This window comes from Mesoplodon densirostris, chromosome 16 (genome assembly GCF_025265405.1).
Source record: "Mesoplodon densirostris isolate mMesDen1 chromosome 16, mMesDen1 primary haplotype, whole genome shotgun sequence".
In the NCBI taxonomy this organism is placed as follows: domain Eukaryota; kingdom Metazoa; phylum Chordata; class Mammalia; order Artiodactyla; family Ziphiidae; genus Mesoplodon; species Mesoplodon densirostris.
This window is the reverse complement of record NC_082676.1, coordinates 50,485,916-50,507,443: the sequence shown is the minus strand read 5'-3', so window position 1 is coordinate 50,507,443 and position 21,528 is coordinate 50,485,916. Positions and strand designations below refer to the sequence as shown.

General features: G+C 37.5%; 1 protein-coding gene across 1 annotated transcript in view; it reads left to right on the top strand.

The window, feature by feature from the left end:
* Positions 1-15,865, top strand: part of MOSMO (modulator of smoothened) — a 61,518-nt gene extending 45,653 nt beyond the window's left edge. Inside the window, exons 2-3 of the mRNA XM_060078881.1 lie at positions 7,224-7,436; positions 11,994-15,865. Coding sequence (XP_059934864.1) covers positions 7,224-7,436; positions 11,994-12,178 — 398 coding nt within the window. The 3' untranslated portion in view covers positions 12,179-15,865. The remainder of the gene's footprint in view (positions 1-7,223; positions 7,437-11,993) is intronic.
* The last annotated feature ends 5,663 nt before the right edge of the window (positions 15,866-21,528 follow it).

The following is a 21,528-nucleotide window of genomic DNA, read 5'->3' as shown; positions in this document are numbered from 1 at the left end:
GGTAAATCTAAGCTGTTGGGTTTCATTTGAGATAAAATCCACCATTTTAAACTGTACCATTCAGTGATTTTTAGTATATTCACAGTGGTATGTGGCCATCGCCAATATCTAATTCCAGAGTATTTGCATCACCCCAGGAAGAAGAAACCCCAAACTTCCTAATTCCTCCTCCTGCATCCCCTGGCATCCACTAATGTCTCTGCCTCTGTGGATTTACCTATTCTGTATATTTCATATAAATGGAATAATACAATATGTAGCCTTTTGTGTCTGGCTTTTTTCACTTAACATAGCGTTCATCCATATTGCAGCTTGTATCAATACTTTAAAAAAATTTTTCTGAATAATATTCTGTTGTATGGATTTTGTTTATCGGTTGATGGCCATTTGGGTTGTTTCCCCTTTTCTTGCTATTATGAATAATGCTATGAACATTCATGTACAAGTTTTTGTATAAATGTATATATTCTAACTCCAACTGAGTACACTGTTATACACTTCAATTCTGACACTAGCCACCTAGAGTTAGCACAGATCCCACAAATTAAGGGCTCTGTCCTCCACAAGATTGCCTCTAATTCAGACACTGCCACAAGTTCAGGAGGGCAGGGCACTTCTGACCTACTGGCTACAAATTTGGGATTTCCCACGACCCCCTCTAGTTCAATAGAGAGACAGTTATGATGCTTTGGTCGGGGCCATGGAAGCATAGAGGAGCAGTCAGCCCAGAATGGGAACATAAGCTTGTTGAGGAAGACTTCCCAGAAGTGACTTCTAAGCTGTGACTGGAGTTTTGAATCATAGGTAGAAACCAGGAGAAGAAGTTTGGAAGAGTAGTTTAGGCAGAGGGAACAGCATATACGAAGGCCTGGGGTGTGTGTGTGTGTTAGAGATGATTTAAGAGTTAATTTAAGAATTTGAGCATCAAATGTAAAAAAAGAAAAAAAAGCAATATCATCCAGACCTTTGTAGGACATTTGGACTTAGAGGAGAGAGAGTGTGTAGAAGAAAAACCAGATCCAACAAAGACCCCTAAAGAATGCCAAATTTTAACGCATGGCAGAGAAGAAGGTATCTGTGAAAAAAGACAGAGAAAGAAAAACTAAAGAGGCATGAGGAAAATAAATAGAACATGGAGTCACCAAAACCAAAGGAAATGTGTTTGAAGAAGCTGTATCAGATGCTGCTAAAATATTAAGGAAAGGACTTAGAAATGCCCATTAGAGTCAGCAGTATGGAATGAGTGAGCCTGGCAAGAGCTGTGTCAGTGGGGTGGTTGGGGTAAAAGCCAAGCTGCAGTAGATTAAAGAGTGAACAAGACTCTGGGAAGTGGGGACAGGGACTCTTTGACAGGGTAGGGGACAAAGGATACTAGGCGGAGCGGACAGAAACACAAACATGTCGATACCAGAGGATGGCTTGACGTGATGGGATAGTTTTGTTTTATGATAAGGAAGACTTAGGGGACTTCCCTGGCAATCCAGTGGTTAAGACTCCGCACATCTAATGCAGGGGGCGCAGGTTCTATCCCTGGTCAGGGAGCTAGGATCCCACACGCCGCGCAGTGTGGCCAAAAAATAAAATAAACAGTTGGAAAAAATAGGGAAGACTTAAGCTTATTCAAACAATTTTGCAATCCAGAAGAGAAAGAAAATAATAAGTTGGTCAAGCTCCCAAAGAAAGTGAGAGGGAGTGGGATCCAAAACAAAGGGAGAAAGATCAATAGGATGAAAGAACAAGTGTGTGCAGATAAATTCATAAGTTTTGATGGTGGACAGTTGAGGGGTTGCTGTCTGATGGCCTCTATCTTTTCTGAAAAGTAACAGACACAGGCACCTACTTAAGTGATAGGGGTGGTGAATGGCTCTCATATTGAGGGAGAGTGCAGCAGACTTGGAATGGCCACAGTAGAGAATGGGGAAACGCTGAATTAGGGAAATCTAATAAGTTTCTGGGTAGTGGTGATGGTCATGAGATAGAAACTTAGGAATTGATAGTGGCACGCCTCTGCTCTGAGATATGATTTTCTTCATCAGCATTCAGCATACTGGAGGTAAGCGCAGGAGGGGCAAAACCTATATTGAATCAGGGTTATGGTTTTTGCCTGGTGGGTGCAGTGAAAGGATAGAAGTTAGGTGGTAATATGATGGATCAAGGACTCTAGGCTGGATAAGGAAAGAAGTGAAGACAATAGGAAAGTTATGGATGGGGAGAAAATAGGGGCCAGTGCCAGGAAGTGCCAGGGAGGTATAAGAACAGGTGAAAGTAACAGGAACGGACACTGTTACTATAGTGGACATTAGTGACTGGCCTAATAAACCTATTATGTTACTTGGGTTTTCAGACATTGCCTACGTATGGTTCATTAAGTTTCCTTGTTTTACGTGTTGACTCTTCGGCCAGTTCACTATTTATAAGCACCCGCATCTTAAGGTAGAACCCAGAAATCACAGCTGATAAAAAATAATCATCACTAGCAGTGATTCCGGAGGAAAAAAATCAAATATGTGAAGTTTTTAAGTTACCTGTAGACTATTATTTTCTGTGCTTGTGCTTCTACTCATTTAAAGTATGAGCTGCCAGGGTATGACTTACACCGGAAGGTACGTGTCACTGCCTACATTGGGGCCCCCTACCAGGCCCCTTCTCACCTGCCTCCAGGTTCTCCTAAATTTCCTCAGCCAACCTGTCACTGAAACATGAAACTCTGTAATTTCATTTAAGTTGGAATATCATCCCTTACTTAACTACAGATGCTCTTGGAAAGGGCAATATATTAAGCCTTTATCAGTCATTAAGACTTTTGTGGTAACGTGTTTGGTTTGTGTTACCCATAGGATAGCTTGCCAAGATTAGATTTTTATATCTCCAGGGAGAAAATAGAGTAAGAGGTCCACATCAGTTGTAGGGATTGGGTGGGCCAGTTCACAATACCTACAGCTAACGAAGAGAGCCCCCTGAGAGGAAGAGAACGTGAGTAGGAAGAAAACTCAAGGGAGAGATGGGAGAGGGCAATAGCAAATGTTAACGTCACGATTTTGTTCAAATTCAGCCCTATCTTGGAAAACCCGCTCCGTGGTCAGCAAGCAGTTACTGCATATGATTTGCTCTGACAGATTGGTGGGAATGTGTGCCTTTCTGCTTTACAGTTACTGTGTTTCAGATTTTCTGTGACACAGCTTTTACATGTAGTGATGACATGCCTTGTAATCATCCTCATTGTGGCAACAGACATGCTCAGACTGTGTTAAATCATTTCAGCAGTGTCTGGATCGATAGATGATGGGTGTCAAAAGCCTCTTTAGTTAAGATTCCCCACTTAACAGGGTAAGATTCATTATGACTTCCTTTTCTGTGTTTTGATACCACAGGTGAGATACTAAGAGGCATGTGGGATGCTATAGTTCCTAGTTGGTTTTCCTTTTTCCTATTGTGTGCAAGTTTTTATTTGGCTAGACTGGTTACCTAGGAAACAGCTGCAGGGTAAAGATGGATTGGCTATTTGGAAAATGGAATTACAGGCCCCTTCAGGAGGCAAAAGACCTGTTGGATAAAACAAAAATTAGTGAATGGCTGAATTTATGCTTAATTTAGTGTGCTTCAACAAATCAAACTGAGACAGTTCTATAGGAGAACCTAGTTAATGCAGCATGATTTTTAAATTTAGCTTGTTTTTAATTTATTTAAGTTCACCAAATGTTTATTAATTCCTGCTTTGTACCCACTGCTGCAGGCCATTCTAAGGGTTTCCAATGAAGCAGAAGGTTCAGTTCCCTCCGGAAAAGCTCATTTTCTGTTTGGGGTTAAAAGAAGTTACCTTAAAATCAAGTACACGATTATGTGATACAGTCTAAATGTGTTCAGAGAATTTGGAGGATGTAAAAGATCTTGGCTAGTCAATGTGAGTGATGGATTTGAATCTACAGGCAGGAGATAATTCTTTGAGGTAAAAGATGAAATTTAAAGACCTGGTGAAAGTTTGGGTACTAACAGTTACCTGAATTTACAAGATTCAATGGTAGCAGCACAGTTACCCTTGCAGATCCCTACACCCAGACAGCTTATGGAAAATATAACTCTGATATAAATTATATTGCCGTAGAATCTTAAGAAAATGAATTTTAGTGACAATGTTGACCAACCACTGTTTGCACGAGCCTTTGCATAACTTAGGAAAACTCTATTTTCACTGAAAGTGTGACAGTATTAGTTTTGTAATCTCAGACCACTACAAAAATGTGAGCACATAAGAGACACTCAATAAAATATTTATGAATTGATTTTCTTATATACAGTACACCTTCTTGTTAGTTAGCATTAGCTTTCTTTTCTTCCAGAATGTAGCTGTTGAATATTTGGTCTTGATTTGTGGTGATAAGGACTTTCGTAAATACAGACGCATAACTCTTCTTTTATGGCGGAACATCTGTCAGGTTATTTCCATTGATTTGTAGAAAGTATAGGTATAATTTTCATTTTCTTACTTGTTCTCTTTGTATTCACTTGGTGTGGTGTGCCAGCCAGGAGAGGAGGAAAAAGCAATCCTACTCAGAAAGCTTAACAACCTATAGGCACAGGAAGTTAAATTTGAGCCCTCCTTGCCATGTCCATAAATGGAAAGTAAACCAGGCAACATAAGGATACTCAAAATATTTTGAAGGAGAAATGTTTTAGTTACGGTTTATTGAACCTACAACTTCAAATATTTGCCAGCAAAAAATAATTCTCAAATGTAAATCTCAGGACTTCCCTGGTGGCGCAGTAGTTAAGAATCCGCCTGCCAGTGTAGGGGACACGGGTTCGAGCTCTGGTCCTGGAAGATCCCACATGCCGCGGAGCAACTAAGCCCGTGCGCCACAACTACTGAGCCTGTGCTCTAGAGCCCGCAAGCCACAACTACTGAGCCCACGCGCCTAGAGCCCCGTGCTCTGCAACAAGAGAAGCCACTGCAATGAGAAGCCCGTGCACTGCAACAAAGAGTAGCCCCGGCTCTCCGCAGCTAGAGAAAGCCTGCGTGCAGCAAAGAAGACCCAACGCAAACAAAAATAAAGAAATAAATTTATTAAAAAAAAAATCTCAGTCCACTAGCTACTTATAGAGTCACCAATGAAAGCTCCTTTGTATTTTAAATTTGTGAAGAGAATTGTTACTATAATCAGAATCCATAATATTGAATTTTGCCAGAGGGTCTTTCATTGCCTGTTTTCTATTCTCACAGTACTGATGGCTTTTATAAATGAGATAGTGACTACAGAGGGTAATTTGTTAGAAGATTTTTGCTGAGTGATCAGGAGTGGTTTCCTGTTAGAAGAGCTTGAGCACTGCTGTGAATGCCTTCTTTATTTCCAAAATTACCATAAAATGCCTTATCATAATAAGACACGCCCTCTCCCTCAAGTTTTCTTTTCAAGGAAACTTTTTAATGTTTCATTTTAAGAACAATTATGCAACTCCCTGGTACCTACTCACCCCTATTGTCGCCCCTTTTCTGGTTTCAAGCAATTACCATGATACTAAAAATGTTAGTGACTATCAAAAACTTTGAACTGATTTACTTCTCTGGCCTGTGGAATCACTCCACTCCAAACAGCAGCTAGGAGGAGGGATAGTGTGGCATTAATTACTGTGACAGTTTGCTCACTTTCTATCCCTCTCCCGCCCCTCATCTGCCTCCATCTTGCTGGCGATGATCCTGTAATTATAATGCTGTTTGCACCTATGCGGAGATCACAAGAAGGGCCTAATTATTAGATGATTTGAGAGAAAAAGGTACAACTTGTTTGCGTTATCGTCTTCCACTCTTTTGAAAAGTTATAGTCAGAGTTAGCATTAGAGGAAAAAAGACCACAACTCAGTTCTGAGAGCTGATTTTTCTCTTCATTTTCTTTGAACACATTGCTTATTTCTACAAATGTACGAATGGCAAAGGCATGTTGCAGGAAAACCCCCTCCCTCCAACAGCCCCACCTACCCACATATACATCTGTATGTACAGGTCCAGCCCTGGTCTGTCTTCTCCCACCAAGGGCAGCTTCCCAAAATGCCTCTGGGAATTTTACTGACTGTCCTCAGAAAAGGCACTTATTCATGGCAGGTGCTATGATTTTGAGGTTAATGTCTTTTTGTTGTAGTTGTTGTTGTTGTTCATAATGAGAAAATAAGACCAATAAAAGATGCAGAAATCTGTTGTTTTCTGTGGCTCCAGAAATTTCTTTTCTTGTATTTTTGGCAGCTGTTTTCCCATTTGCAGTTGCCCTTAAAGGGGGAAGCAAGCAACTTTTACTCAAAAGTAACATTTTAATTGTTCTTCTTACTGGGGAAAAGGATAAAATAATAATTCTTTCATCTTCCTTATCTAGGTTTCTGTAATTAATTCACCCCAAATTTGGTAGAGAGGTTCCTTGGGTTTTACATGAGAACATGTTTGTTTAAAAATAGCCTTGATGTTTTACAAAAACCACTTTCATTTATTTAAATGGAAGTGGGGGCACTTTAAAGATTAGCACCGATGCCTTTATGCTTTTCTGCTGAAGCATACTAGTAATGATTTGGCACTGTGAGCACTTGTACATTGTACAAAAATTGTTGACTTACCAAATGAGGTGAACCTACTAGTTTTTCCAGCATTTTCTTGAATTTAGTGGAAAAGTACTTATATTGTAATTTTCTTAGACCTTTTAAGTTTAATAAAATAATATTAGTTCCAGTATTTAATCCATTATTTAATTTTATTTATGTATTACACTTAGACATATTTCAAGTTTGCTTTCAAATTTTTAAAACGTGTGTTTCTCCTCAGCCAAAATAAAATCATATACATTTGAGTCTTGGATCTGGGAATAGAAAAGTTCCAATTGTTTTTGCTAGTATGGTAATCTCAGCAAGAGCAGGAACCTCATCTCTCCTGTTCACTGCTATTTTCCTGGAGCCTAGAACAGTGCCAGACACAAGTACCCAGAAAAGTATTTAATAAATGACTGAATGAATTGCCTTCTATGACTTGTGAGGTTTTTTTTTTTTTTTTTTTTTTAAGTTCACTTTGTACCTTAAACAAAGTATTACTACATAGCGGACTACAGCAGGATGCTGAAGAATAGGACTCAGTGGAATTCAGTGCTTGAATGACCCACTCAGAGAGAAAAGGACTAAAGGGGTGTTGGTAGGGACAATTCCCTGGGTGTGCCAAACCCACTAAAATACTCCCACGTTTTGCATCTCTCCAGGAGCACTCACTGTGGGCCTTGTGCGACAGTGTCAAACAATCCATGGACGAGACCGGACATGCATCCCACCTCGGCTTCCCCCAGAGTGGGTCACCACACTGTTTTTTATCATCATGGGAATCATTTCATTGACTGTCACATGTGGTTTGCTGGTGGCTTCCCACTGGCGAAGAGAAGCCACAAAATATGCTCGATGGATAGCATTCACTGGAAGTAAGTAACCTGTGCTAACTAAATTTGTCTAGAAGGCACTCACCCTGGAATCAAGACTCAGTAATAAGGACTTTCAAATCATCAAAGGGCACCACTTGCATACGGCCATCAGATAGACTCTACACGGTCCCATCAGCTCTTCAGAATTCTCACCATAAGACCAGGACATCCAAACCTTAATTGCTTTGTATAACATGCTATTTTAATGAATTTTATTTTTGCTCACATTGTGACATAGTGTTCCAGGTCTGTGACTCAGAGCTACCACTAACCTGAGTCTTCCTCTTCTTAAAGGTATTGGTATCTTCTGTCAAATAAAGATAAATCTAGAAGAAAATATACAGAAATACAAATTAGTTTAAGGTGGTGGTTTGCTTTTTAATATCATTGATTTGAGTTTCTACCGTAAGTTGTGGTGTGACCACTGAAAAATCAACACATTTGGTTATTTAATAATCGTTTCTCAACATTTCTGATGCCATTTAAGCTATGCCCAAGGATGTGATAATATTTATATATTACACATTCTCTTGTACTTTGCAAAACTGGTTTAATTTCAGAACACAACGCAGGCTTTTCCCAAGCTAAAAGCAACAAAAATGCTCAAAGGGAAGATTTCTGTAATTCTTCTTTCTAAAGCAGGTTTATCCCCCAGGGAACATTTGTCAAAGTCTGGAAACATTTTTTTTTGTCACAACTAAGGGGATGCTCCTGGCATGTAGTGAGTAGAATCCAGGGATGCTGCTAAACAGTGTACAAATGCACAGAACAGCCCTCCACAACAAAGACTAATCTGGCCCCAAATGGCAATAGGGCCCTGTTGAGAAACCCTGCTCTAAAGAATAGGATAACTATCCCTATGCCAAATACTATGGGATTTAATTTCTAATTCAGTGTCTTATAATCATCTCAGGTTTTCTTAAGTTTTTAAAAAATGAATATTATAACACAGCTTACTTTCACCTGATATTGTCATGTAGAACTTGTATTACAGGGCAAAGGCATAATCCCATGTATCCCTATTAATGTTAAAACTCAGTTTATTCTTAAAGATCATAGGATAGGGATATTAGTTCATGAGTCTCTGTTTCTCCCTATCTCTCTGTGAAACTCTCTTTAGAGAATGTATATGTTTCTGGATCTGTTGTTTTATTTTTGTATCTATTTCTCCCTTAATTTTAAAATTTAGATCAAGTTGAAGTTGACATAAAAAGGCTTCTCCATCCTTGTTAAGAAATGTGAAACAAGTTGATCTTTTTTGAGGTCAAACAGACCTCCTGAGACAGTTCTTTTCTAAATAGTAGGGTCTAGAGGCAGTTATAGAGACAGTGCTACTAAATTAAAGGGTATTGGTGAGGAATTTAAAGAGAATCTTTACTCACAGATACAGTTACTTATCCACTCTTTAGAATTCACTCTTTAGTAGTAAAATAAAATCAAAGAAGAAGGATTTAGTTTCTGGATTTAGTTGAAATTTGGGAGTGCATGTGCTCTGAATACCAAAAATCTGAAATATTATTTAGCAAAGTAATATGAGTCAGAGAAAAGCATTAAGGTACTCACATGAGCCATTGGTTCTTATGACCCAATAAAGGGAAAGAACTTTGATTATCTTGTTTTTCATTCCTCTTCAAGAGAAAATATTGAAGTACATATTTAATATATAGCTACCTTGAAATGCAGAATGTTTTTCCTTTTTTTCCATTTTAAATAATTTAACTTTTTAAAATAATATGTGTATGATACATAATTCAAAGCCTATGAAAGGGTCACCAAGTGAAAAGTAAATCTCATCTGTGGCCCTGTCACCCAGTCGTTCGATACTCCTTTCCTGGAAGCAACCATTCTCACCAGTTTCTGGGGTTTCCTACTAGTGGTGTTCTATGCGTAGAAACATATATGTATATGTGTGAGTGTTCTATAAATACATATTTATTCTATTTATACTATTCTGTATCTTGGTTTTTTCGTTCAACAATATATCTTGGTGTTGATGTCATCTAAGGAAGCATAGAGCTGCCTTCCCAGAGCTAGTTTACTGGGGTGGTAGTCACAAGAGGGATTGGGCTCCCCCTAGTGTTTCCATTCAGCCTTTGAAAATGTACTTCATCTCCATTTTATGCACTTCTATTCCAGTTAAGCTATAGTTTGGTAAGAATATAAGCTAACATTTTCTGATGGATTTACACAGTGGAAATGCTCAAAGGAGAGCCACACATAAGGGGGCTCACCTATGGGGGCAAGGGTGACAAAGCTGTGCCTTTTTCTTCAAGTCTGACTCTTGTCCTTGCCTTTGCCACCCTAATTTACTTGTCTACCAGTACACCTGATTGACTTTCACCACTAAGAAATCTATGCTATACAGGATATGGAGTTATGTCTTTACAGACTTATTTAGGACCCAGAACTTAATTGTCAAAAGTTGATATGTATTTTCAGCATTAACAGTATTTTAAGATGTAAAGTAACTTCACAGGTGTCAATAGCTAAAAAACCCCACAAAAAACAGGAAAACAAAAACAAAAAAACCTCACCCACCAACATTAAATCTCCCCAGGATAGAGAACTAGATTCCTTGAATTAAAAACAAATATTGGATAGAATTAGGAGTTCATTGCTTCCTTTAAATTTGATTAAGCTTTTCCTAACCAACTTGGAAAATATTTAACACTTGTAAAATATTAAACCCTGCTTTAAATATAGTCATTAAATGATTACTCCATTATAAAAGATAGATTTTTATTTTACAGTAGAAAATAGGAAAGGATAGGAATTAAGTTGGCACATCAATTAACAGAATGAACAACAGTAATATCTGCATATCTTTTAAGGACTTCTAAATTATTTTAGTGTTTCTTGAGGTTAGAGATTAATCCACATTAAAGAACAAATTGTTTTTAAGACAATAATGTTTTCCCATTGTTTTTATTAGATTGTCTATAGCTATTTAGATTGTGGTTTCATTTTACTTACCAAACCATATTAAGGCATAAGAACCATTAGGGACTGGTGACAGATACCACAGATCAGGGGGCACTGGCAGCAGTAATAAAGTTATTTATTTGCTAACTATACAACAGAAAGGCCCAAAGATCTAATACTGAATACCTGAATTTTTCATTTGTTCTGTAGTAGGTATCCAAAAGAATCTAAATCTGCTTATGTAACATTATTTGGTGTGGTCATATGCCCAAAATGAAACAGATTCTATGTCTGCTTAATATAAAATAATCCACCTAAATGGTGCAAAGCAAAGGAGAGTGCTGGTGTGTTTCTTAAGCTAGTGTATTACTTAAGAAAATGTTACTTTTTACAGCATTTCTGGAGCTTCCTTCCAGGAAATATTCCTAATTGGCTTTTTCAGGACTCTCCTATTAAATTTTGTAGATTGAGTAACACAAAAATAATTTAGGACAAGTGTCAGCTGGTATATTTATCCAGGGCTCTGTCAGTATTGCTAGGGATGGGTTTAACTGAGAAAAGTTTTCTCATTCAGTTAATACTGGGAATGACTATAGAATGACATTACACTGAAGAAATGTTTCTGCCTTCAAAGAAATTTGAAAGCCTATGAACATTTGACCAACATGCTTTCAAAAAGCATAAAATATTTTCTTGGAAACGCCAGCCTATCTATAGGTAATTTGTGTTCCCTAAGAAGAGTGTTTCTTTGTTAGCACAGGGGAGCACACGGTTTCCTAAAACAGCCAACTGTGGAATTACTTCTGCCCAGACACTGGGTTTTCTGATATCTTTCTAGAAGCATTTTAGCAAATAATATATTTCATTGTGTTTGCATACAAAACTCAAAAGATTTCCCCACTCTCCCCCACTTTAAACTCTGTAGTCAGAAACCTGGGAGATTTTTTTTTTTTGGAACGTTGTCCATGATGAGAGATAACCAATCTGACAATTTGCTCCTCATCACAGAAGTCTGTGGTTCTTTCCACTAGCTGATTTTAAATCAGAGTAAGATAAATAGTATTTATATTTGTATGCACCTTTTCTCAATGCCTTATAGCTAATACCAACTGAGAGAGCAGAGAATTGGCAAAATAATACTAGGACGATAATATACAGCATTTATTCAGCTCTTACTATCAACCTGTCACTCACTGTGCGAAGGACTTGACATTGTTTTGTTTATCCTTGTACTATATACTTACCCATTTTCAGAATTTCAGAAGCCTAAGATTACACCATTAGTAAGTAGTAGAGCTGGAACTTAGCCCCTGTCTGACACTAGCCAGAGCCCTTAGTCACTACTTTAAATGGTCAAGAATTGTATATACGAGTACTTAGTAGGTTTGGAGGCCTTCCTTAATGCTGATATTCAAAACTATGTAAAAGGCTAAGCTAGCTTTTACTGTATTTAATTGTTAGGCTTTGGGGATCTGTAGTATACACAAATCTTTTGATAAGTGATCCATGTTGTAACAGATTTGACCATATCATCAATCCACAACCCTTCTTATAAACTTCCTGTGTACCAAATTTTCATTGTTTTCTTAATCACCAAACCATGTTACTAATGTTGTGTTCTGGTTTGTTTTACAGTGATCCTTTTCTGTATGGCTGCCCTAATATTTCCAATAGGATTTTACATCAATGAAGTCGGAGGTCAACCATATAAATTACCCAACAACACAGTAGTTGGGTCATCATATGTACTTTTTGTCTTATCAATTTTCTTTACAATAGTAGGACTTCTATTTGCCGGCAAAGTTTGTTTACCAGGCTGATGAATGTCTGAATTGCTTGACTCTTATTATTTTTAATTTTATTTTATTTTTTTATTTTTGGAGGGTGGGGAGGACAAAGGCAAGGCATCTGAGTAGTCCTCGCATAGGAAGATGCTTAGATGAAACTGATGCTGAAAAGAAAAAAAAAATGCTTTGATTTGTTCTCACTATGCACTTTGGATTTAAAAACAAAAAATAAGGAGAGCCTTTTCCATAACCAAATACAGACAATATTGACTAAATCTCCTGAGCATATTCAGGCAGTCAGGTCTGCACTGTGATAGCAACCTAGTGAAGGAGAATGCTTTATACTGAAAAGCATGTGGCCCTTTGTGACTCTGTTGTTCCATTTTTAACGTCTAATGATTCATTTGAGGGAGGAAAAAATAAGTCTAAGTATTTATGAATCATGGCGGACCAGAGGGATGCAAGAGAAGTTCATGTGGGGCTGGCCTCACCTCCTAAGAAATTAGAGTTCACAGCTTCCTTGTAATGGTATGAGCCTTTGGCACCAGAATGGATTGCCATTGCATTACCGCACCAAGAAGCCAATAGATCAAAACTCGTTTGCTAAAATGTATGTAAAAATTCTGAAATTCCCTATTCTCTGTGTACAAAAAAAAAAAAAAAATCAAACACTAAGAAACATGTCGTTGGGGGGCGGGGGGTTGGGTGGGGGAAATTTTCCTTATATTTATATAAATATATATATAATATATATATTTTGCTGATGCAGTATACAGTGTGTATATATGTGTGTGTGTGTATGTGTGTGTGTAAATTTATATACACACACATGCAAACAGTTCCTGGAAGAGAACTCTGAATGCTTTGCTAGCAGAACACTGTGGTGTGCAAACCTAGAACTCAATAGAAAAAAAGCCATTTATCTGAAGGCTGCATAGTGGAGAGAGTCTTCAGTTTACCTCATTCTTTGTAGCAGCCCTTGATTTTAACAGGTTTTTGTAATAGGTACAAATAATCCCATACCTTTCTAGGTGCAATTTTAAGTTAAGCTAAAATTCTTTGTAGGGTTAATTTATTTGTTTATGATAGTAGAAGGTAAGATCATGTCAAACCTTATAATTTGGGGAATCTGACACTATTTAAATTATTGGCAACTGTTGTCTGTTGTACAGAGGTTCTCTTTTTCTACTAGCTTGTTCTGTTACATTAATAAAGCATTTTATATGTTTAAGCACACAACTTTACATAAATACAAAATTCACTAGTAATATCAATTTACAATATTTTGGCTATTTATAACACTAACTTCACTCTGCCATAAAAATTAAATTTGTTTCTTTTCATCTAAGCATTATTAATAATCTTCTTTACCAAAAACCTGAGCAATACAGTATTTTCTTTAAATGCTATATGCCTTTGTTTGCTAAAAGCTAACATTTTTGCATTTACTTTAAAGGGCTGTACTAAACCCACAGCTTTACATTTCTTCCAGAAAGAAGCATTGCAGCTAACCCTTGAGCCCACAGATAGTTTTAAAATATAGTATTTCTCTTCTCCACATCTCCATGTCTTTATGTCAATGCTTAGTTGTTTTTCCAGGTGAACACAATAGATAATCTCCTGTTTGAAATGTGGGGCAGGAGGGTTTTTCATGGCAATGGAGTCTTTCATGGCAACAGCAACCGAAATGTCCCTATCAGAAGAGTTAGGGTCCCTTGTTTCACACAAACTGAAATGAATGCACTGTTTTTTGTTTTTTTTTAATGATTACTTCAGAGTTGGGGCTGCCTCCTCAGATATTCAAGGTATGAAATGGAGGAGCCTGATGTGTTTCACACTGGCTTGTTTGACATTCATATATCTTACTGTTAATTCAGCAGTATTTTATTGTGGAAGAAAACCCCAGTGTTCCAGCTCACTCAGGAGTCAGGTAAGAGGTAGACCACCACTGGGGTGAGTTCCTTGAGTGTGCTGAGGGCATGTCACACATTTCCTTCCCAGAGTCCAAAGAAACCTCTAGGAAATGCTTGAGGGAGACTAATTTTCCCCAATTATTATGATGTCTAGTCAGTTCTAAGAATACCACTGGACCTGTGCTATGGACATTTGGGATGGCAGTTCCCATTGCGATTTGATTGGACCTCAGTCAAATGGATCACTTTGAAGGAAAGCTTTGGTTGTCACCATTATACCACTGAAATAAAGGGTTAGCAAAGTATGGTTCAAATTAACTTATAATATGACCAAGAGCTTTTCTCTTCCAAAAGATGAATTTTATTGTAAATAGTTTCTCAAAATATTTTTAACTGGATCATGAGCATGGGGAGAGAAAGTTTCTCAGCTGCTAAGAATTTCCCCACTGTTTACGTCTTTCACTTACAGTGGTATTGCATATAAGATTGCAGAATTTAAGGTTTTATTTGTATCTATTACACAAACCATTAAATTGTCTTTAATTTCATCATTGTCTTGGAGGTCAGTGCACTAAGGGCTGATAGGGGAAAACTCCCTCTAACCAGTCAGCACTCTAACCCAGGATTAAAACCATCCCATCAAGTAGTATGTGAAGTCAAATCTTTGTACTCTTCCAGACCAAACATTGAAATGGACTCATTCATATAAAATTCTATAAATCCTGTAAGTGAAAAAGATAGACAACTGTCAGCAGTTGCTTTTAAAAAGGTCACTATAATAAGTACTATATAGTACAGTATTAATTTATAGCAGGAAATCATATCTTGTAAACTGTATATAAAACACTGTTTAATGGTGCAATCATTTGTCAAATTTTTGTCTGTTACATTGTTTTTAGAGTGTGTGCATTCTTCTCATACCTAAGAATATCACTGTAAAATCTGCTGAAAAATATTTATAGGTTTTATTTGCACAAGACTTAATTAGTTTGAAAGTTTTGGAAGCTCCTATTGAACATGCCTAAACATCTGTAAACATGAAAAATCTTCAATTCATTAAAAGCAAACATTTCAGTATGATTCTTTCCAAAGGTAATCCATGTTCTATGTTGTTAATGTGTGTATGTAATTTTTCTGACTCTTCTACTTCTTACAAGCCTATTTTCCATTTCATTTGTTTTGTTTTTGAAGGATGGCTCTTTTTTTTTTCTTTTTAATGTTCTAGATGACCAAAACACTTCATTGGTTTTTACCCTTTTGCCTAAATCTTTGATATCCCCACTTGATGTTCTGTGAATTCACTGTTTAATCTCTTAAGTAAAACAATGAACAGTCCTGGTGACATACAACCTATTGGTTTAGAGGAAAGACCCTGAAAAAGTATTGGAAACTAACTTTGAATATACTACTCTTAGCTATTATTTTGCATCGTGGGCTTCATGGGAGGAACATGTTGCATTTATTTTGTCTTTATTAAAAGACTACTAGCCACAGTTACTCTGATTGTAGTAACTGTTTTATCAACCCACTTTGATCTTCTTTAAAATATTAAATTTACATTCACAATTCAAAACAGTAAGCTGTCTTTCAGAACAAATTTTTGAAGGATAAAAATATATGAAGGAAAAAAGTGACCTGTGTAGGTTGGTTTCCCTACATAGGACTTATTAGTTATATCACCTCAAGAGATTTTAAAGTTTGTCATCAAGGCCTGTATATTACCCCAAATTTATTAAGAATTGTTTTCTAATTGGTTATAACATTTTTCGATTAATAGTTTCAAAACAAATTGTTAATACAAACTGTATAAAATGAACATAATTTTCTTTACTTGTATTTTTGTTATTGAGCAAGTTTATCAAAATAAATTGTCTACTAAAGAAACTAAAAAGGCTTCTATTACTTTGAAATAAGCTTTGAATTTAAAAATTTATTTCAGAAATGAATTTCTTATAGAGTTTTCACATATTCACACAGTGACACTTCCATGCCTCTTGGTTTAGTTTTGTTGTTAGCATTGTGCCAGGGGAATGTCTCCCCTCTCTTCTTCCACTCTCACTCCTAGCTCCCCCTTCGGGAGGAGATGCTATTAATGTTCCAGAACATGGATTAGGCTATGTTTACCAATAAGAAGAGGCACTCAGCAATAAAAGACCACACACATGTGGCACTCTCTTCTACATCATGTTTCTAGGACTAGGAGAGAGATACTGAGCCAAGGCTCTCATTTTTCTTTCCTTTTTTCCTTGCACATCGACCTAAGCCCTTTCATCTTTGCTTCATTCTTCTGTTTTTACTTTATTTCAGGCCAAAATCCTCTTAGCTTGTAAGATTTTAAAATTTGGGTTGAAGGAGCAATGTAGAACCCTTTGGTCTCTAGACTTATCCGTGTGCTCCATCACAGCTTTACTGTAACTCTCTCAAGGAGTATCAGGAGTGACCTAGCCTAATAATAACTAGTAATCAAATGAAACACTATATTTACCCATTGCTGCTGTTTCTCCTTTATATGGCCTCTGCAGGAGCCTCATGCGAAGTTGGGAGTTTAAGACAAGGTAGGATTTGGGTGTTCTTGCCTTCTGGACCTTAACGTCATCTTCTTAGGGTGACCAACCATCCTGGTTTGCCTGAGACAGGGCTTTTCTGGGACATGAGACTTTCAGTGCTATAACTGAGAAAGTTCCAGGCAAACAGGGATGAGTTGGTCACCCTACCTTTCCACCATTCAAATCTCTTACCCTGATTTATAACACAGATTAGAGGTATTTGAAGAGTTCTTTTCTATAAACCTTAATGAATAGGTCCACTGGAAATTGTAATGGTTAACTAAATACTGAACTTCTAAGAGAGGGGAAGGAAACACTTTTCTTCTCTTTGGTAATACTGTAGGAAAAGGCAACAGACTGTCTTTAAAAACAATAATATGGGTGAAAAAATTATTTTGGGTTACTCTTCCATCAACTCCCTTCTAACCACTGTATGAGAAGATTATAGGAAAAACACCAAGACTAGTGGACTGTGGGTTCCTTTTATGCAAAGTCAACTCTTCTGGGTCACAGTTACCCAGCAACAAAATAAAAGTAGTTATTTATAAATTGTATTAAAGATAGAAAGCATAATGCTATATTATTTTTTTAGAATTTTGGTTCTTTTCCCAGCAGGAAAAAAAATGCTGGGATGATATTTTGAAGCACATTTAAGGTTTCTACAAAGAAGCCCCAGTTCCAAAGACTAAGACCACCCAAGATTAGATTTCAAGAAGAAACTTTTCATGAGACTTGTAAAATTTCAGAGCTGGATGAAATCTAAAAGCATGTTCGGTGTTTCCATTTTCCAGATGAAGAAATCAAGGACTCAAAGGCTTATTGACTTTCCCAGAGTCACATAACTAGGTCTCAGAACACTCAATGTAGAAAAGAATGTCTTTGACAAATAGGCCTTGGACAGTTTTTGGCCTAGGACAGTTGTTCAAATTCTATAGCCACTTAAACGAATCTTTCGTCAACTAATCTCCATCTACTTCAATTCATCCAGATCATTTCTGCCAAAATAATCTTAACACAAAAGAAACTTTTCACTTCTTTATTCGAGTTCCTGTCACGCCAGCAGTCTACAGAATGAAATCCAAACTTCTTTAGCATAATACTGAAAACCCTTAATGAGCTGGCTTCAAGCTGTCTCCTCAGCCTTATTTCCCATCATTCTCCCTTTTCGCTTTTTACTGATAAACCAGCCTATTCTCCATTCTTTTACTACACCTTGCTCTCTGTCTTAGCTGTGCCTGTATGACCTCCCCCTTGCAATTTCTTTAATCCCTCCTGTATTTGAAATAATCTAATTTTTTGTGCTTTGTTTCTCTTTTGCTTGTACTTCTGTAACAGAACTTACTAGAGGGGAATCGACTGCCTGGATTGAAGTCTCAGTTCCACAATAAATCACTTAATAAATCACTTAACCTCTGTGCACCTTGGTTTTCTTACCTGTAGACTGGGCCTGATAGTACCTACCTTATAGAGTTATTGCTGGTTTAAATGAGATAAAGTGTGGAAAGTTCTAGGTACATAGTAAGCCTTCAAGTGTTACTGCTGATGTTATTAAACACTTCTCTATAACTAGATCATAAACTCTTGAACTCAAGGAATGTGGCTTTCTCATAGTCCAGAGACCTGACACAGTGCTTTGCACATGAATCATCATGATTAAATTTGGGGCTAGGTTGTAAAGGAAAATTATGAAACTATATTTCCTGGAGATGTGAAAGGCCCAGTCACCTGTCTTCCAGGATTGTTTCAGTGAAATTTTTCCTGAAAGCAGAAGCTTGCATAGATCATCAGCCTTTATAAGTAAGTGTGGTTATTTTACTGGTAAGTATTTGACTGTATAATATGCCAGTCTTGCTGACCTCCTTAGGATTCCTCTGGACTCAAGACCCTTTACTACTAAACTCACAGTGCTCTAATATTGATACTTATACAGAGGACCAGGATGATGCAAGTACCCTGTCGATCCTGAAGAGAACTCTTTGGAGGCTTCTTCAAGCTTGTGGGTTCTCCGTTCTCTTGAAGCCATCCATACATTTGGTATGTTTTGCAGAGACTTGGTTCTGCCAAGATGGTTTTAATTATTTCTGCTAAAAGGAACGGACTCAAGGATTTGATCTCATTTTAGATGTGGTTTTCCCCAACTGGCCATCTTATGGCGCATTTTAGTAGATACTTTCAATGTGTTTGGTCACCATTAAATCAATCTCTATTTATTATCTCTTGGGGCAAGTCAGTAAAATAAATACCATGTCCTGACTCTGGCACTCTTTTCATACTTAATAATTAATTACTTGTTAAGTATTAATGTTTAAATACTTAATTTAGTTGTATAAGACAATTCAAGTATTTTCTTTAATAAAAAAAATAAAAACTCTTTCTTTTACATTGCTTTGTTTTCTATGGCAAAATGCAGTTTTGAAAGATGACTATCTTTCAGTGTCAGTAAATATAGATCTTCCTCATTTTTAATGGCTGTATAGTATAGATAGATACCTCTATTACATACTGTAGATATATAGATATATTTCTCTTCCCCTGTTGTACATTTAAGTTGTTTCCAAGTCTTTGCTTTTACAAATAATGCTGCTCTGAACTTAGCCCTTAGATGACAGAAACTTCCCAAATATCATAATAATCTGACATTCTAACTGAAGCATATCAACTACTCTATTAAGGCAATTCATATTTTTTGAAAAACTGTGGTTAAAAAATAGTGGCATTCATAAGAGTTTAGAGAAAGAAACTAACATTAAATTCATGTTGTGTTTTTCCATATGTCATCTTAATTAATACTCCTCCTGTGAAGTAGGAGATAGTATTGTATAGACTAGAAAACACTAAGGATCAGAAGGGTGAGCAATTTACCCAAAGTTCTATTAGGGAATCTGGGTTTCAAACCTAGGTTCCCTGACTTCAAATCTAGGACTGCTTCTGCTGTCCCACATTGCCAGTTTGGCTAGTCTAAACGAAATAAAAATAGCTTGTCCCAGTTGCATGATTCCTTGGCTCAGACATGAGCAGCTAAATCTATGGTTTGCTTCTTCTGGATGTGGAATGCAAACAACCATAAAAAGTAGCCTCTACTTGTGAATATTACATATTTTGTTGAAAGAAAAAAATTATGTAAGTTATTATTAAGTTGTGTTTAATCTGCCATCATTCCCTGCTCGTTGTCAAGATTTCTGCAATCATTGCTCAGTGGTATTTTATAGCACTTACTTCCTTGACTGGTGAATTATACCGTGGTATCCATTGGTTTTATTGGAACCCTTTTGAGAACTGAGCACCCAGGGAAATTTTCCCAAAGAAGCTATCTCCTATCCTCCCTGTAGCACTTTAAAAAATCAACTAGATCCCTTCTTCCTTGTTGGTAGGAAATCTATTGGCCATTGGGGATACCCTAGGGTTGTGCACAGATCCATGGCTGAAACTTTAGAAAGTCCCCTCTGGTCGTTTGTCATTTGCCTATACCCATTGCTGCTGAAACATCAACTGTTCCAGGCTGAATGGTGCAGTAGTTCTACAGTACCCAATCCCATGCTTGGGGCTTGGTAACCTTTGGTGAGCTGTGAGCCCCTATGCCTCTGGACTTTCTTCCTGTATGTACCGACGACCCATTTCCTCTCAGGTCTTGCCTTCTCACCACTGTTGCTACCAAACACGGGACAGGTCCCTCCTCCCTCTGATTTTTCAGATCTGATTTCTTGACCTCTGTTTATCTGGGGACTGTTCTCTCCCCTTTGGCTTTCCTCAGTCTTGTTTGCCTAGTGTCCCCTTCTTTGGTTAAACAAAATAAAACAACAAAAACAGCTCTTTTCATGGGGCTGATTTCACCCTCTGGTTCCAGGACTAGGTGCAGAAACCAGGTCTGGCCAGTCAGAGTCACAGTGATTGGTTCAAGAATGAGCATAGGGCTTCCCTGGTGGCGCAGTGGTTGAGAGTCCGCCTGTCAATGCAGGGGACGCAGGTTCGTGCCCCGGTCCGGGAGGATCCCACATGCCGCGGAGCGGCTGGGCCCGTGAGCCATGGCTGCTGAGCCTGCGCGTCTGGAGCCTGTGCTCCGCAACGGGAGAGGCCACAACAGTGAGAGGCCCACGTACCGCACAAAAAACAAACAAACAAACAAACAAAAAGAATGAGCATGTCCTGTTACTAAACCAAGCCGTGGACTTTGCTGGAACTCCTGGAAAAGAGTTGTTCTCCTTCCTTTAGGATGCTAAAAGCTATGGAGGGGAAAGCTTAGTGCTGATGTCCCAAGTTTACCAACCACTCCTAAAGAAGCTACCTAAGAATAAAACCATCACAGAAGAAGAGAAGCTGAGAAGTGGAGACAGATTTCTGTTAACATTTTAGCCTTTGGATCAAGCCATGCCTGAAGCCAGAACTATCCCTGGATTTTTCTTTTATCTGATCACATAAATTCCCTTTTTCCTTTAAGCCAGTTTGAACTGGGTTTCTGTCTCTTTTAACTGAAAGAATCTTTATATACCTTCCCACTTTCCTCTTGACATTAAACACATCCCTCACATCCTGTGCTTTGGCATGTCACTTTATAATCATTCAGGTAGCTTAGGCTTTTACAAAAGACAGAAAAAACTGTTGACTTCAAGCTGCTTCTTAAAAAGCACCTGCAACTGCTTGAAATGGAGGAAAGAAATAGAGCAAAATACAAATTAATACCTAAAGAAATATATCACACAATAATATTGTCTTAGCCTGTTTGGACTACTATAACACCACAGACTTAGGTGGCTTATAAAAAACAAATTTAACTAGATGTTAACTAGATTTATTGTGGTGATCATTTCCCAATATATACATATTATGTTGTACACCTGAAACTAATGTAATGTTATATGTCAATTATACCTCAATTTAAAAAAAAAAGGGAAAGAGGATTTTTTTTTTTTTTTTTTTTTTTTTTGGC